The sequence below is a fragment of the Schistocerca serialis genome, chromosome 2 (genome assembly GCF_023864345.2).
Source record: "Schistocerca serialis cubense isolate TAMUIC-IGC-003099 chromosome 2, iqSchSeri2.2, whole genome shotgun sequence".
Classification (NCBI taxonomy): domain Eukaryota; kingdom Metazoa; phylum Arthropoda; class Insecta; order Orthoptera; family Acrididae; genus Schistocerca; species Schistocerca serialis.
The window spans coordinates 449,549,561-449,563,277 of NC_064639.1; the positions used below are offsets into that span (position 1 = coordinate 449,549,561).

Here is a 13,717-nt window from a genome sequence, read left to right on the forward strand (position 1 = left end):
ATCAGACCGTGCCGTGACATGCAATCACTGGGATCACAGTAGCCGGACATCCATCAGCTGTTCCGAGGGCCCATCTCTCATCTTGCACCTTTGCCACGATTGCTGCTGGCCGTATGTCAGCTGCTCTCGAAGACCTCGCTTCACTTGACCTGCACTTTGACAGCCCAACAGCTCACAGCCTTGCGGTATCTTGTCACTACACATCAAGGCACCTGCCTGCTATCTCCACTACTGATTATCCTGGACCTCGTCATAGTGGGCCCCTGTTACGAATCATTACAGAAGGACATTTCAGATGCACTTACGTATGGACTTGCATCCTCAGAAGCTGGACAGCAATTACTGCCTAGCACACCACTTGGCTAAGTGTACAGAAATTTGTGACTAGAATAACGGTTTTATGATAAATGTGACACTTTTTGTTTATGTGGGTTCTCAGTACTATTCCCTCATCTGCCATGATTGACAAGAATAATGGTTACATGCTACAGCGCACACTTACGGTTCATTGGTAGAAGTGCCAGCTCCTGGTTGTGTCCATCATCCAGCCACCTCCCCTCCACCATGCCAAGTCCAATGCTGCCATGCTTTGTCACATTTCACCTTGACAGTGCAGCCGTAGTCGGCCATCTTACAGAGGGTGGCGATACTTGGACAGGACAGAGACTACAAGGCCATTTCTTCACATGTGTTTCAGTGTTTCCTCATGTGTCTTCATTCATTTTGCTGGAGAAGCGAATCATTATTTCTTATTTGTTTGTGAAATACTCTGTTATGTGTTTCCTTCTCATCCCGTACGGTAAGTCTCCCCTGACCTGCAGTTCTGGGTGACTTCCCCAAAAATCTACCCCCTTTCCCAGAGCTCTCCAGTCCTTTCCCTGCACCCTTCTTCCTTCCCCTTGTCTTAGTGAGTAGATTTTTTATCTATCCAATTAAAGAAGTCATCTCTTGAGGAACTCATAGTGATAACTGATGATGACATAAGTATGAAACTGAGAATCTGAACGGCGTGCCACTGAAGACATTATGCGATTTGAAAGGGGCGATAGATAAATGAGAAATACACTGTGAGTGATAATGAAATTTCCATTCTACCATTGTTAAAACGGTCCCACATCCCAAAATGTTATTGATAAAGATTGAGTGTTATTGGTCCCCTCCTGAAATCTTGGTTGTGGTCACAGACTGATCTGTAGCATGGCCTGAGGTCTAGGTGATAATTTGGTTCTGAGTTGGCGAAGGCACCTAATATGAATGCCAAATACTTGTGTAACAAAATAAAGGTTGTTGCTAAGATATTGCTTTGTAATATAGCCTAATTCTTACGTTCGTGCCACATTTACTGCGCCTTTCGATAAAGACTAAAACTGTTAAGTAAATTCTGAAAACCTTTATTACGTTATGGGCAAGCCCCGGCGAGTATTTTGATGCATATTATTGACATACGTCGTACATAAACTACAAAAACAAACTTCAGCAACAGATGGCACAGGGGCGTCAATGTTATAACGGTTGTTTCAGTTGCTGCAAGCAGCTGATACTGCTATTGACGACAGTCGAAATTATTAGTACAGTCAATACGCAAGAGCGTGACACACGGTTCTTAGAACGAAGTACGGACCTCGGTCAACAGATGTCACACGGCGTTGAATGTCATTAGAGCGCCTATATAGGCTCTCTCTAAATGTCATAAAGCTACGTTTAGTTACTATACCTACCCGTTCTAGTTTTGACTGAAATCACAGCAAGACTTGACTGGCATGACACAAAGTTCTTAAAAAAACTGCTGTCGAAAACTTACTTAAGAAACACCTTCCAGGGATTGGTTTAAAATGAGATAGAAAACCTGTAACTGGACACGTTAAATACAGAGCTTGATGATTACATCAGCTTCTTGCAGACTGACAGTGACATGTTTAATAACTTATTTGGAATTACTTCGCCTTCACATTGAAGACGCAAGTATGAGAAAACTCGTTCTCTCCTAGTTGCTCCTTTAATGACATTTCATTTAAATACCACAACGTGGGAACATAAAGCCCACATCGTCCGTGGAAGTACCGGAGAACTTCGATTTCTTTTATTTTATTGCACTCCCACTTGTATGTTATGTCTAAAATATTGATTTTATTCATAGCCCCTACCTGCGTAATAGGTCTATATGGCTGGGAAATGTGACAACGGTACCATTTTGGCAATTGTCAGTGCTACTATGTTATTATCACTGATCGTAGTTTACATAGGTTGTAAACTCAAGACACAGTGAGATAAATTTTAATAAACCAATTTTCACTGAACATATGCGGCGAATCATCGACGCAGGCAACTTCTGCCATCTTCTAAAACTTCCTATCACTCAAAATGTCTCGCAAACACGATCTATGCTTAACGAAACACCGAACTGCAAGTGTTTGGCAAACAGTACAGTTTGACAAATCGTTTGATAGCGTGCGGGGGCCTTTACAACGCAACTGTACGCTAGTCGGCTGCGCTGAGCACAGGCACGCACCTGCGCAGCAGAGTGCGAAGAAGCGGCAGCAGAACCTGGCGCTGACCTGCGAGCAGGCGCGGCAGCGCTCGTCCTGCGGCAGCGCGGCTGTCAGCGGCGGCAGCAGCGCAGTCAGCACCAGCAGAATCAGCAGCAGAGCCTGCGGCATGGCTGGCGCGCGCCGCGGGCCCACGGCGTCTCTTATCCGCTGCCCAAGGGAGTCCCACAAGGCCGCGCGCCGCGTCACTGCTTCGTTCGCGTCCCCGAATTATTCTCATGGCTGCCTGCCTGTTTACTACACGCTACGGGAACTTCCGTCCTCATGCTGAGGTCTCACCTTGCTCACGTCAACGCATGCAGCATCGATAACTCGTGCTCCGTGAGAGCCATAATTCATGTTTCTGTCCAGATATTCGGATAGCGCTTGCATGTCACGAGAGTTATCAGGGAAATAAGCTTCATTAGACTATAAATAAAATACGGGAATAGTTTGAGGGAATTTATGTAAAAAAAGTCTTAAAACTTTTTCTTCTCATCACTTACATACATGATCACCACACAGTTTTAAGTACCGGGTGGTTGTAATTTAAGTGGAGCTTCTCACAGAGGTGGGCTGTAATTATCGCATTCAGTGAAAGTTGATGGATTTCTTATGCGTCAATGTGGAACCAATTTACGTTGGAAAAAAATTATTTCCAATTTTGGGCAACAGATTCAAAACTGGCGCTGTGAATACAAGAAAGATGTATAGAAATGTTTCCAGATGCAATTAATTAGGTATGGGACATGAGCAGAAAAGGTCAAACAAGTGAGAAAGCCATAATGTTGATTTTATTATTAACTGCTATTTGCACAGTTCAATACAAGCATGGAAGATGTCAACGAGATGCTGTACACAGCCAGTTCTGCACCTGGTGGCCAAAATTAGAACTAATTTTTTTCTATTGTAAATCAATTCTGCATTAGTATATCTGCCAAGTTTCGCTGCCATATGATAATTACAGCCACACAGGACCTCCGTGAGTAGCTGCACTTTAATTATAACCGCCTGATATTTATCGTATCACACGAGGAGGTAGTGATCCTATGACTGAGACTAAGGAAAGACAATCCTACGTTTATTAACAGTGTTGACTGGAACATTGAGTCTCCCCATAAATTTATCCAAGAGGGGGCAAGATTCTAAAATTTTTGTTTTTGATGTACTACGAGTAGATTTGGCAAATCTCGTAAGTTTGGCGAATCTGAAGACATGTCACAACCAAACAACTTCATTGGATGGAAGAACACTAATGGTCTTGTATCTTAAATATCTGATACTTACTAGTAAGTTGGCCACACAAACCAGTGTTGGTTCATTGCCTCATTCGTCAGCCCCTTCCACTGGTGTCTGTCACTGGCCATGTGCTCGTGGGCTCTTAGGGCCTCCAGATCTTTCGTGGTTCCATCCATTCACGACAGTTTTCGTCTGCCAAGGGGTCTTCCCTTACCACTTCCCTTCTAAGCACTGCCTTCATAATCATTTCTTATCTTCTTATTACATATCCCAGCCATTAAACTGTTCTACTCTTTATTGCAGCTGTTACGTCTAGTTCATTAAACAGCACATGCATTTCTACATGAATTTCTGTGTTTTTCTTCTTCTAAAAATTCCATTTCCTTACGCAGGCCCGAAGATTTTTCTTAACACCTTGTTTTCGAAGGTGGTAATTTTTGTCTCCATCTTCTTGCTCAACGTTCATGCTTCAGACACATCCATTAATACCGTTCCCACAACTGTCTTGCAAATGTGGAGTTTTGTGGTTCTTGTTAGTAGTTTGCTGCCGAATAGTTTGCAAGAGCTGGACTCAACTTACGTTTAACAAGAAAAAATGAACATAAAACTCAAAACAGCACTTTCTACCAAGGAATAAAACTGTACAATAAATTACCAAAAGAGATTAAAGAAATTGCAAAAATACACTTATTTAAAAAAGGCAGCTAAAATGTACCTGTTATGCAATACATTTTATACATCGAAGGATTACTTAGATAAAACAGATTCGGTAAAAAAAATTTTATACAAATAAACAATAATGATTATAAAACGTCCAACATTCCACATAACGCCTTCACACTATGTTTTTTCCTTCTTTTTTCCTTTTCTAGAAAACTTACCTCCAAGCTATGCATAGCACAGTACTAACACCTCTTCCTCTTTCTGAGCTCAACATCTCATCATTATAGGGGGATGGTGATTTAGTTTTTCAGGATAGCAAATGGGAAGTTGCGGTACAGAAAATGGCCCAAAGATCACCAGTGTGTGTGTGTTTGTGTGTATAGTGTGTGAAGTGTCATGAAACAATGTGTGTATATTGGGTGCAGTGGCTGATAGTGAGATATGAGTGAACAGTGTGGCATTACATTATTTAATAAATTATTTGTAAAAGAAGTATTGTATACTAGGAGTAAATTTAATGATTGTCTCTAACTAGAAGTCTGTAAATGTATGTTTGTATGAATTAGCTTACTTTAAATTGGTCTAAACTTTTAAATACTTTGACATGTCCTATATCCTTGTAAAAAGAGATCTACAGATGAGTAATGCTACTGCTGCTACTACTACTACTATTACTAAAGCTCCAAATATTCTCAACTGGGGAGAGATCTGGCGACCTTGCTATCCAAGGTGCGTTTGGGCAAGCACGAAGACAAGCAGTACAAACTCTCACTGTGTGCAGGTGGGCATTTTCTGGTGAAACGTAAGCCCAAGACAGCTTGCCATGAAGGGCAATGAAACGGGGCGTAGAATATCATCGACATACCGTTAGGCTGCAAGGGTACCGCGAATGGCAACCAAAGGAGTCCTGTTACGAAAAGAAACGGCATACCGTCGTGTGGCGGGTGGCAGTCAGGTTGGTATCCCACTGCTGTCCAGAGCATCTCCAGAAATGTCTTTGGCCTGGAATCTCATTGAGCGGAGTAGAATTGTCTTCAGAGATAAGCCCCGCAACGATCTGAGCCTCAGTGACCACTGGAGATGTGTCTGAGACGCCCTGGCCAGCAGTCAGATATCGGCTTGACTGTCGCGTGCCATACGGCCCAACAGCCTGGAGAGAAGGTGTGACGTGCCATTTCATTTCATAGGAGGACCCCTTGGGTCGTCATCCACGGCACCCTTACAGCACAGCAGTACGTCGGCGATATTCGTTGCCATTCGTGGCAAGCCATCCTGGGCTTACATTTCAGCAAGATGTTATACTGCTTGTATTCGTGTTTGCCAAATCATACCTTGGCCAGGAAGGTCGCTGGATCTCTCCCCAATTGAGAGCGTTTGGAGCATTATAGGCTTGGTCCTCCAGTCAGCTTGGTATATTCATGTCCTAACGCACTAGTTGGACAGAATTTGAAACGATATCCCTCGGAGGGCATCCAACAAATCTATCAATCAATACCACGCCGAATTTGCATAAGGGCCAGAGGTGCTCAATTTGAAGATCTCTTTCATAAAGAAATCATCCACTTTTTCTGAAATTGTAATCATTTGTTTGTCTGTACATGTGCATCACTTCCGCCGCATTCGGATAATTGCTTTGTGGTGCTTCGTTTAGTTTGAATTAGAGTGTATTATGGATGCCACCATTCTAGACTTAATGACCTGAATGTACATCCTCATACGATTAAGCAAGCATACCCAACGAATTACAAAACACAAGTAGAAAATATTCAGAAAACATATTTCCATTCATAAATTAATAATGTCGGGTTGACAATGAAAATTAAAAACCTGAAATAGAAACAAAGAAAGAAAACAAAAAATATTGCTTTATATAATCAAAAATAATCAGCAAAAAATGACATTAATTAATCCCCCTTTCGATTTGCATACCTCTTTGCCTGAAACACACTCTTTGAAAATCTGAAGGTAGCGGGGATAAAATATAGAGAGCAAAAGGTTAATTACGGCTTTCCAGAAACTAAACTGTAGCTATAAGTGCCGGAAGGTATGAACTGCTGTTAAGTGATAGTAGTAGTAGTAGTAGTAGTAGTAGTAGTAATAATGGAGAAAGAAGCGATAAAAGGTTGTGACCTATCCCCAGTGTTGATCAGTTTGTACGCTGAGAAACCTCTGAAGTAAAACAAGAACAAATTTGGAAAGACAATTCAAGTTTAGGAAGTAGAAACTAAAACTGAGATTTGCTGGTGACACTGTAATTTTGCCGGAGGCGACAGAAAACTTGGAAGAGTAGTAGAATGGAAAGGTCATTGCCTTGAAGAGAGGTGTTGTTTCTAATCTCTATAAACAATTTAGGAGATGGTGTGAATAGCTCGCTTAGCTTGTTTGCAGATAGTATTGACTGTTACCGTCTAGTAAAGTCATCAGAAGATTAATACGAATTACAAAATTGTTTCGGCACGATGTGTGTAGGGTGCCAAAAGTGGTAATTGATCCTGAACAATAAAAAGTGTGTGGTCCTCCTCATGAATTAAAGAATCTCTTGAATTTCGGTTACACGACATATAATACAAATTTAAAGAGTGTCATTTCAGCTAAACATCCAGGAATTACAATTACGAACAACTGAAATTGGAGGATCACATTGGATATGTTGCAGGCAAGGCGGACCAAAGAGTGCATTTTCAGCCCTGGGTCTACGATATTTCCGAACCGTGGCAAAAACCTAATAATGGCACCCCCCTCCCCCTCGAGGGTTTAGAGTTTGAGATTTAAAATAAAAGTGATTTTTAAAAAATATTTTCATTTTGTGGCACACATGTTTCTGAAGAGTTTGATATGTAAGACAGATGTTCGAGGAAATGTGAGAATGTTATTCGGTCTTAAGTGTGCCAATGTGTAGCACTACGCCTCTTCACACAGCATTCTTCTATCGCATGTCACTGTATTTCGCTCTGTGGAATTCAAAAGTGTTAATTTTGTAATGGAGGCCATCAAACCTATACTCAGGACAGTGGAAATTAAAATGTCGTGTGGTGCCTCTCCTGCTCCCAGTCGGCCGGTTTGACATTCTACCCCTGCCCCCCCCCCTTAAAAAAACCCTCACTATTATTACCGGGTGAGATTATTTGTGACCGGGAGCATAAGAACTCTTCAGAAAATTTGCACTTTTTATAGCCTACTAACTAATAACTTCCTCTTTTGTGTGACATAAAATTAAATATAGGAAACATAAAACCTGTAGGGGCAAGAGACAAGCAAGACAGTACACATCTCTTCAATGCTTACATCTCAGAATTTTTTTCTCTCTAATCTTGCTACAGCTTCACATGGCGTGCTTTCCTTTCTGCGAAATAATCTATTCACTCATCAAAGTTCGTCAAACGCTTTGCTACATGAAAAATCAAAATGTTGTCTAATACTGAAAAAGCTGTTGATACACCAAGACTGGCGTGGTTTCTCGATTCGATTATGCCTGTTTTATCATTGTCTACTAGATAAAACGAAATAGGCCTTTCTAATATTGCAGCAATTGTAAAACACGCCAAATAAGAGAGACTGTTTGGCACAAATGGTTATTTTTTGTATCTCATTTACATAAATAACACGACAGAACATAATTCACGAAGTACCAATATCAAATTCCTTTTGGGTCTACTACAAGCAAAAAGTTTTATGTTAGGAAATACTTTCACATTTTATTCATATGCTCCCCTTACTCAAGCATGAGATCGAAAAGTAGTAGTGCGAAATCTTTATATACATTTGGAATCGTCATATTCTTACCTTATAATTTGTGTGATGTCCCCGTGTCTTCTCCTCCTCATTCTAACAAACAATCTTGTCATCATTAATTCTGTAACGATTCCTGCCATTATCAGAACTTATTCTCCAGTTAATTTCACTTACCTTGCCAGAATTACAGGTTCAGTTATCGCGCGTTTATGCTCCGGTTAAGCGTTATTACGTATTCGTTCAACGCGTTTTCCGCCCTATTTCGAGAATGGAACTTTTAAAAGCATCTGCTAACCGGGGACTGTGCAACTGGTAGTGTAGCGCCCTGGTAAAAAAATTTCTGTCAAAATTTCATTTTCTTGGATACACCGAGAAGATGATATGTAATCTTTCTTACCTATTGCCCCTGTTAGTCCTTCATTTCCACCGTGGTAATCTGAATCTATGGATTTCACTGATAATTATAACAACACTGATCATTCGCACACCCAGTCAACCACATAAACAAACAGCGATTGGCAGTCACGTGTTCGGGTTTATTCGGCTCAGCTCGTGTAGCCCCGTCGCCTTGTGTCTGTAGGAAAGTTTTTATTTCTAGATGCGACGGGGATTCACCTGACAGAAACATCACGTTTAGTATGCACGCATTCAAAAATCAACTTAGGATTCGTTCAAAAATGTTCAAATACCAACTGGGATGCGTTTCAAAATCATATAAATAATCGATAGACCAACGTGCGCTGGATGCTAGGTGCTTTGTGAAACAAGATTTTTGTCTTCAAGAATATGAATTTGGCGCTCCCTGAAATTACCGCCCGGGGCAAATACCCCGGTTTGCCCCCCCCCCCCCCCCTCCCTACCCCTCCACCACTCCGTAGATACGGATATGTGCATTTTATTAACAGTAAACTTAGAACATGCAGCTAATCTACTAAAGAGACTGCCTACACTGTGCTATTCCGTCGTCTGCTGGAGTACTGCTGCGTGGTTTGGGATCCTTATCAGATGGGATTGACGGAGGACATCGAAAATATTCAAAGGAGGGATAGCTCGTTTTGTGATGGCAATCATTAAAACATAGGCATGTTACGTTGCGACGAGATCATTTTAAGTATTCCAGTCACCAATTTTCTCCTCCAAAACCCAAAATATCTTGTTGACTTGCACTTACATAGCGAGAAACAAGCATCATAATAAAACGACATAAATCAGAGCTTGCTTGGAAGGATTTAGGAGTTCATTTTTCCCATGTGCTAACCGAGAGTGGAACAGCCGAGAAATGCATGGGGTGTTCAATAAATGATGCAACATATTATTCTTCTCGGCGAATTTCGGTTGAAAAAAAAAAATGCGAAATTTTTTGTGGGACATCGTGGAATATTTCCGCTTCAGTCCATACAGTTTTATGAAGTTCAGACAGGTGGTGGCGCTGTACGTAGCCTCCAAAATGGCGTCTGTAACAGAGGTGCAATCCACGCAGAGAGCTCTCATTGAATTTCTTTAGGTGGAAAACCAGAGTATCGCAGATATTCGTAGGCGCATGCAGAATCTCTACAGAGACCTGGTAGTGAACAAAGGAACGGTGAGTCGTTGGGTAAGGCGTCTGTCATCATCGCAACAAGTCACGCTAACCTGTCCGATCTCTCACGAACCGGCTGGCCGCACACAGCTGTGAATCCTGCACTGTTGGAACGCGAGGACACTCCCATTCGAGGTGATCGACGGATCACCATCAAACACCTCGCTGCACACCTGTAAGGCCACACACTAGTTTGCACATTCGAGAGGAGCTCACAAAACTTCATTGGACTGTTCTGCCCCATCCACCCTACAGCCCGGATCTTCCGTCCGTTAGGCCCAATGAAGGATGCACTCAGATTTACACACAGTGCGACATAGGCACCAAAATGAAACTTACAAAAGTGCGACAGAAAAACTGTTCGGAAGGTTTAGAACTGCTCGTGAGAGTCAATGCACCATCAACAGGGGAAATCTACGGGACTGGGCCTTCTGAATCGGAAGTGAGATGAACGTTACTGATTTCCAGGGTTCTTCGACCAGGTTAAACAGATTCAGCAAATTATAAGGAAAAGAAAGTCGCAAAATTACAAAGTTTACTTTAATTAAACTTGTAGATGAGATGTCATTAATAGTTAGTATTCCTGATAAATTCGTAGCTTCTTGTTATCCCGCAAAATGCTGTCAAGTTTCGAGTAAGAGCTTCGTGCAAACAGCACCTATTATTCCAAGCGAGAAAAGACAGAATCGGTTGTGCAATCGATGCATTCGTACACAACAGTGCCAGTGGTGATATCAATGGATTACTGTTTCCGCAGCTTTGTATCTGTCTTCAGTAACCTCAAGGCAAATTAGAGCCAAAAGTTAAAAATATGGCTTTTCAGTTGCAAAAATATAATTGTCTTATCAAAATCTGGAAAAACAGAGGATAATTTTCAACATTACGTCCGAAACGTCCTCTTACCAGTTGCAGAAAACAATTCTGTTGGACTCAGAAAATTGTCGGATAGTACAATTTCCTATAGATTTTTGCCATTTCAGGTTTATCAGCGGAACAGCATTGTTAAGTTTCAGTCATTTGTGCTTTGTCAGTTTGCATCATCGCGTTCTTTGTATTTGATCAAGTACGTAGCATAATATGCAGAACAACGGTGACGACCATTTCTTTCTCCATCCTAATCCCGTCTAAACAAAACTAACAATTTCTGTGAAGTGCTTGAAAGCATTAATTTTACTTTTATCAGGTGTGCCTGTTGAACGTAAAAAGTTTGTTTTCGTCGTCCAATAGACAGTTTGCATTTTTGCGACTACTACAGGTAATAAATAAAGGACTGTTTCACTGTCAGTAAAAGATATATTATTCAAAAATTATCAGAAGAACTGTGCTTCAGGAATTGTTATAAACACTTCACATCAACAAATGAAAAGCCACGATTAATGGAAGCAGTCTGTAACGAAACATCATACACTGCACTGATTTTGTTTCCTCTACTGGCTCTGAGCACTATGGGACTTAACATCTGAGATCATCAGTCCCCTAGAACTTTGAACTACTTAAACCTAACTAACCTAAGTGCATCACACACATCCATGCCCGAGGCAGGATTCGAACCAGCGACCGTAGCGGCTCCTCTACTAGTAACTTGTGTAACAATTACATCTGCAACAGTCTACATGTCAATATGAACTGCAAGTTATTCAAAAAGTTAACCATTTCGGACATTTATGGTATCGTTTAAGTGCACTTTTGATTTCGCACTACACAGCCTACGTTCTGTTATGGCTGTGTCCACTCGCTAGACAGGTACGGCCGTACAAACTGCTGTTATAAGCGGTTCTTCGTGCGGCAAAACTGGGGGACTTTAATTTAAAAAAAAAAAAAAAACTTGAAATGCACCTTAGCAGTTAAAATCTTTTTTTCTTGGTGTATTCTTCCTGTAAGAAAATTTCGGGGTAGGTTTCGACATATCTGTTTGAAGCAGTCCCTTGTAAGTTACACATAAGCAGCTACTTGTGCATGTGTCTGAACTGTAAAGATCATTACGACCGATTTTGTACCAGATCTGTATCTAAACCCAGCACCTCTCGGCAGTGCAACGAAACACAGTTATTGTACCTGTACTGTGTTGAACTGAGGACCTAGAAACGACTGAGAGGCTGCGGCCCCACCGAAGCCTCCCCTCGCAGCGTCTCACACCAGACGAGTGTAATCCTGAACGTTTGCGTGGTAGAGTAATTAACGTGTGCGCGTACGTGGAGGAAGTGTTTGCGCAGCAATCGCCGACAGCTTCTTCTCCACTGAGCGAAGTTGTGCAGAAAAGTAGCTCAACGGAAGGCAACACTTCCTTGGGAACTTCCGCATCCTGCAGTGTTGGCAGTTTGTGTAGATGTTCGTTATGTGATTTTATTTCAGTAATTTTCAAATCAAGTCGAATTTGCGCATTGGTAGCAAAGGCTGGTAATTAATGGCGATTCGGACAAGGAAATGAATCTATTGAATAGGCTGTAATCCGCTCCACCGAGTCAGGGAGTCAGAATACTGATCTAGAATGGCGCATAAGCATTACGACATAATCGTGGCTCTGTCACCAGTGGAATTCGGCGGCCTGGCACAGAGATCCTAGGCTGGTGTATCTAATATCTGGATTCGATTCCCACTTGAGGCGACAGTTTTTAATTGGCTACACAAATCCAGATCACCTCTGGTTCCGCAAAGTGTAGAACCACATTAAACATGAGGTCCCTTCGTATCCAACTAGAGGTGGGTTTGAGCCACGACAGAAGCGGAAGAGGCGGCGTGTAAAATATCTGTCACTAATAACCATTTTTTTACACAAGTGGTTTTATTTTGGTAAAAGACACAAACGCCATGTAAGGTCACTAGTCACATATTTCATCTCTTATTTGAGCTTGAAATGTTGAATATATTGGTTCTGGACTGGGATTCGAACTTGGATCTTACTATTCGCAGGATTTGATCCCTTCCTGACGATACAGTGTCATCAGTTCATTGTTTGCTCAAGATTTCAAACTCCTCAAAACTCCTCAATGTGTCCATGTAAGTGTATGTCAGGGTTCGAATCGTGGTCCGGCACAAACGTTTTCATCATGTCTTTTCAAGCTCTATCACGTACATACCTAACTGCTGGTGGAAATAATTTTGATTGTTAATGTATCTCCATTCAGTGACAGTAATAAAGATATGTGACTGTTTCGACGACTAGTGAGACACAGAGCTTTTCGTTACATCATTTAAAGTTCAAATGTATCACTCCTAGCTGATGCTGATAAAGAATTCGATGGTTAACATCTCTTCGTGTGTAGTCAAAGAAGATATGTAGGGTATTCTATTCCCAGTCAACACTGAACTCTTCGTTGCGCACATCTCGCTACAGGTGAAAGAAACACATATTTAATGTACATTTGTGGCTACAAAACAATGGCAGTAGATGCTGGGCTTAAACCCCAGGGAGCCAGAAATTATTCATTTGTTTCCTCATTTCAGTTCCAGACAGCTCGCCACTGCTGAAAAAATTCGATATGTGACAACTGAATGTGCTTACTTTACAATCCGATCAGATTTCGGGTTCGAATCCCCACCACTAAAAAACTTAACGTCACCTTAAGCTACTTGTGAGTCAGACTATATTTAACATCTTTCGTCATTAGCCGCGCGAGGTAGCCGCGCGGTCTGTGCGCCTTGTCACGATCCGTGCGGCTCCCCCGTCGGAGGTTCGAGTCCTCCCTCGGGCGTGGGTGTGTGTTGTCCATAGTGTAAGTTAGTTTAAGTTAGATTAAGTTGTGTGTAGGCTTAGGGACCGATGACCTAAGTGGTTTGGTCCCGTAAGACCTTACTACAAATTTCCAGATTTCCATTTCGTGATTAGTTAACAGGGACAATAGTTGCTGTACAGGAGTACTAGTCCAGCACAAACATTTTCGGCATGTAATTTCAGGTTCAGATTTACTAACTGATACTAGTTACAAACGAGGTGTATCGCGTGTCTTCAAGCGTAATCGGGAATGAAAATCAGTTCTGT

General features: G+C 41.7%; 1 protein-coding gene across 1 annotated transcript in view; it reads left to right on the plus strand.

Annotated features, from left to right (window-relative positions):
- The first annotated feature begins 2,655 nt into the window (after positions 1–2,655).
- Positions 2,656–13,717, plus strand: part of LOC126456071 (uncharacterized) — a 237,472-nt gene continuing 226,410 nt past the window's right edge. The window contains exon 1 of the mRNA XM_050091826.1: positions 2,656–2,778. Within this exon, the coding sequence (XP_049947783.1) occupies positions 2,656–2,778 (123 nt within the window). The remainder of the gene's footprint in view (positions 2,779–13,717) is intronic.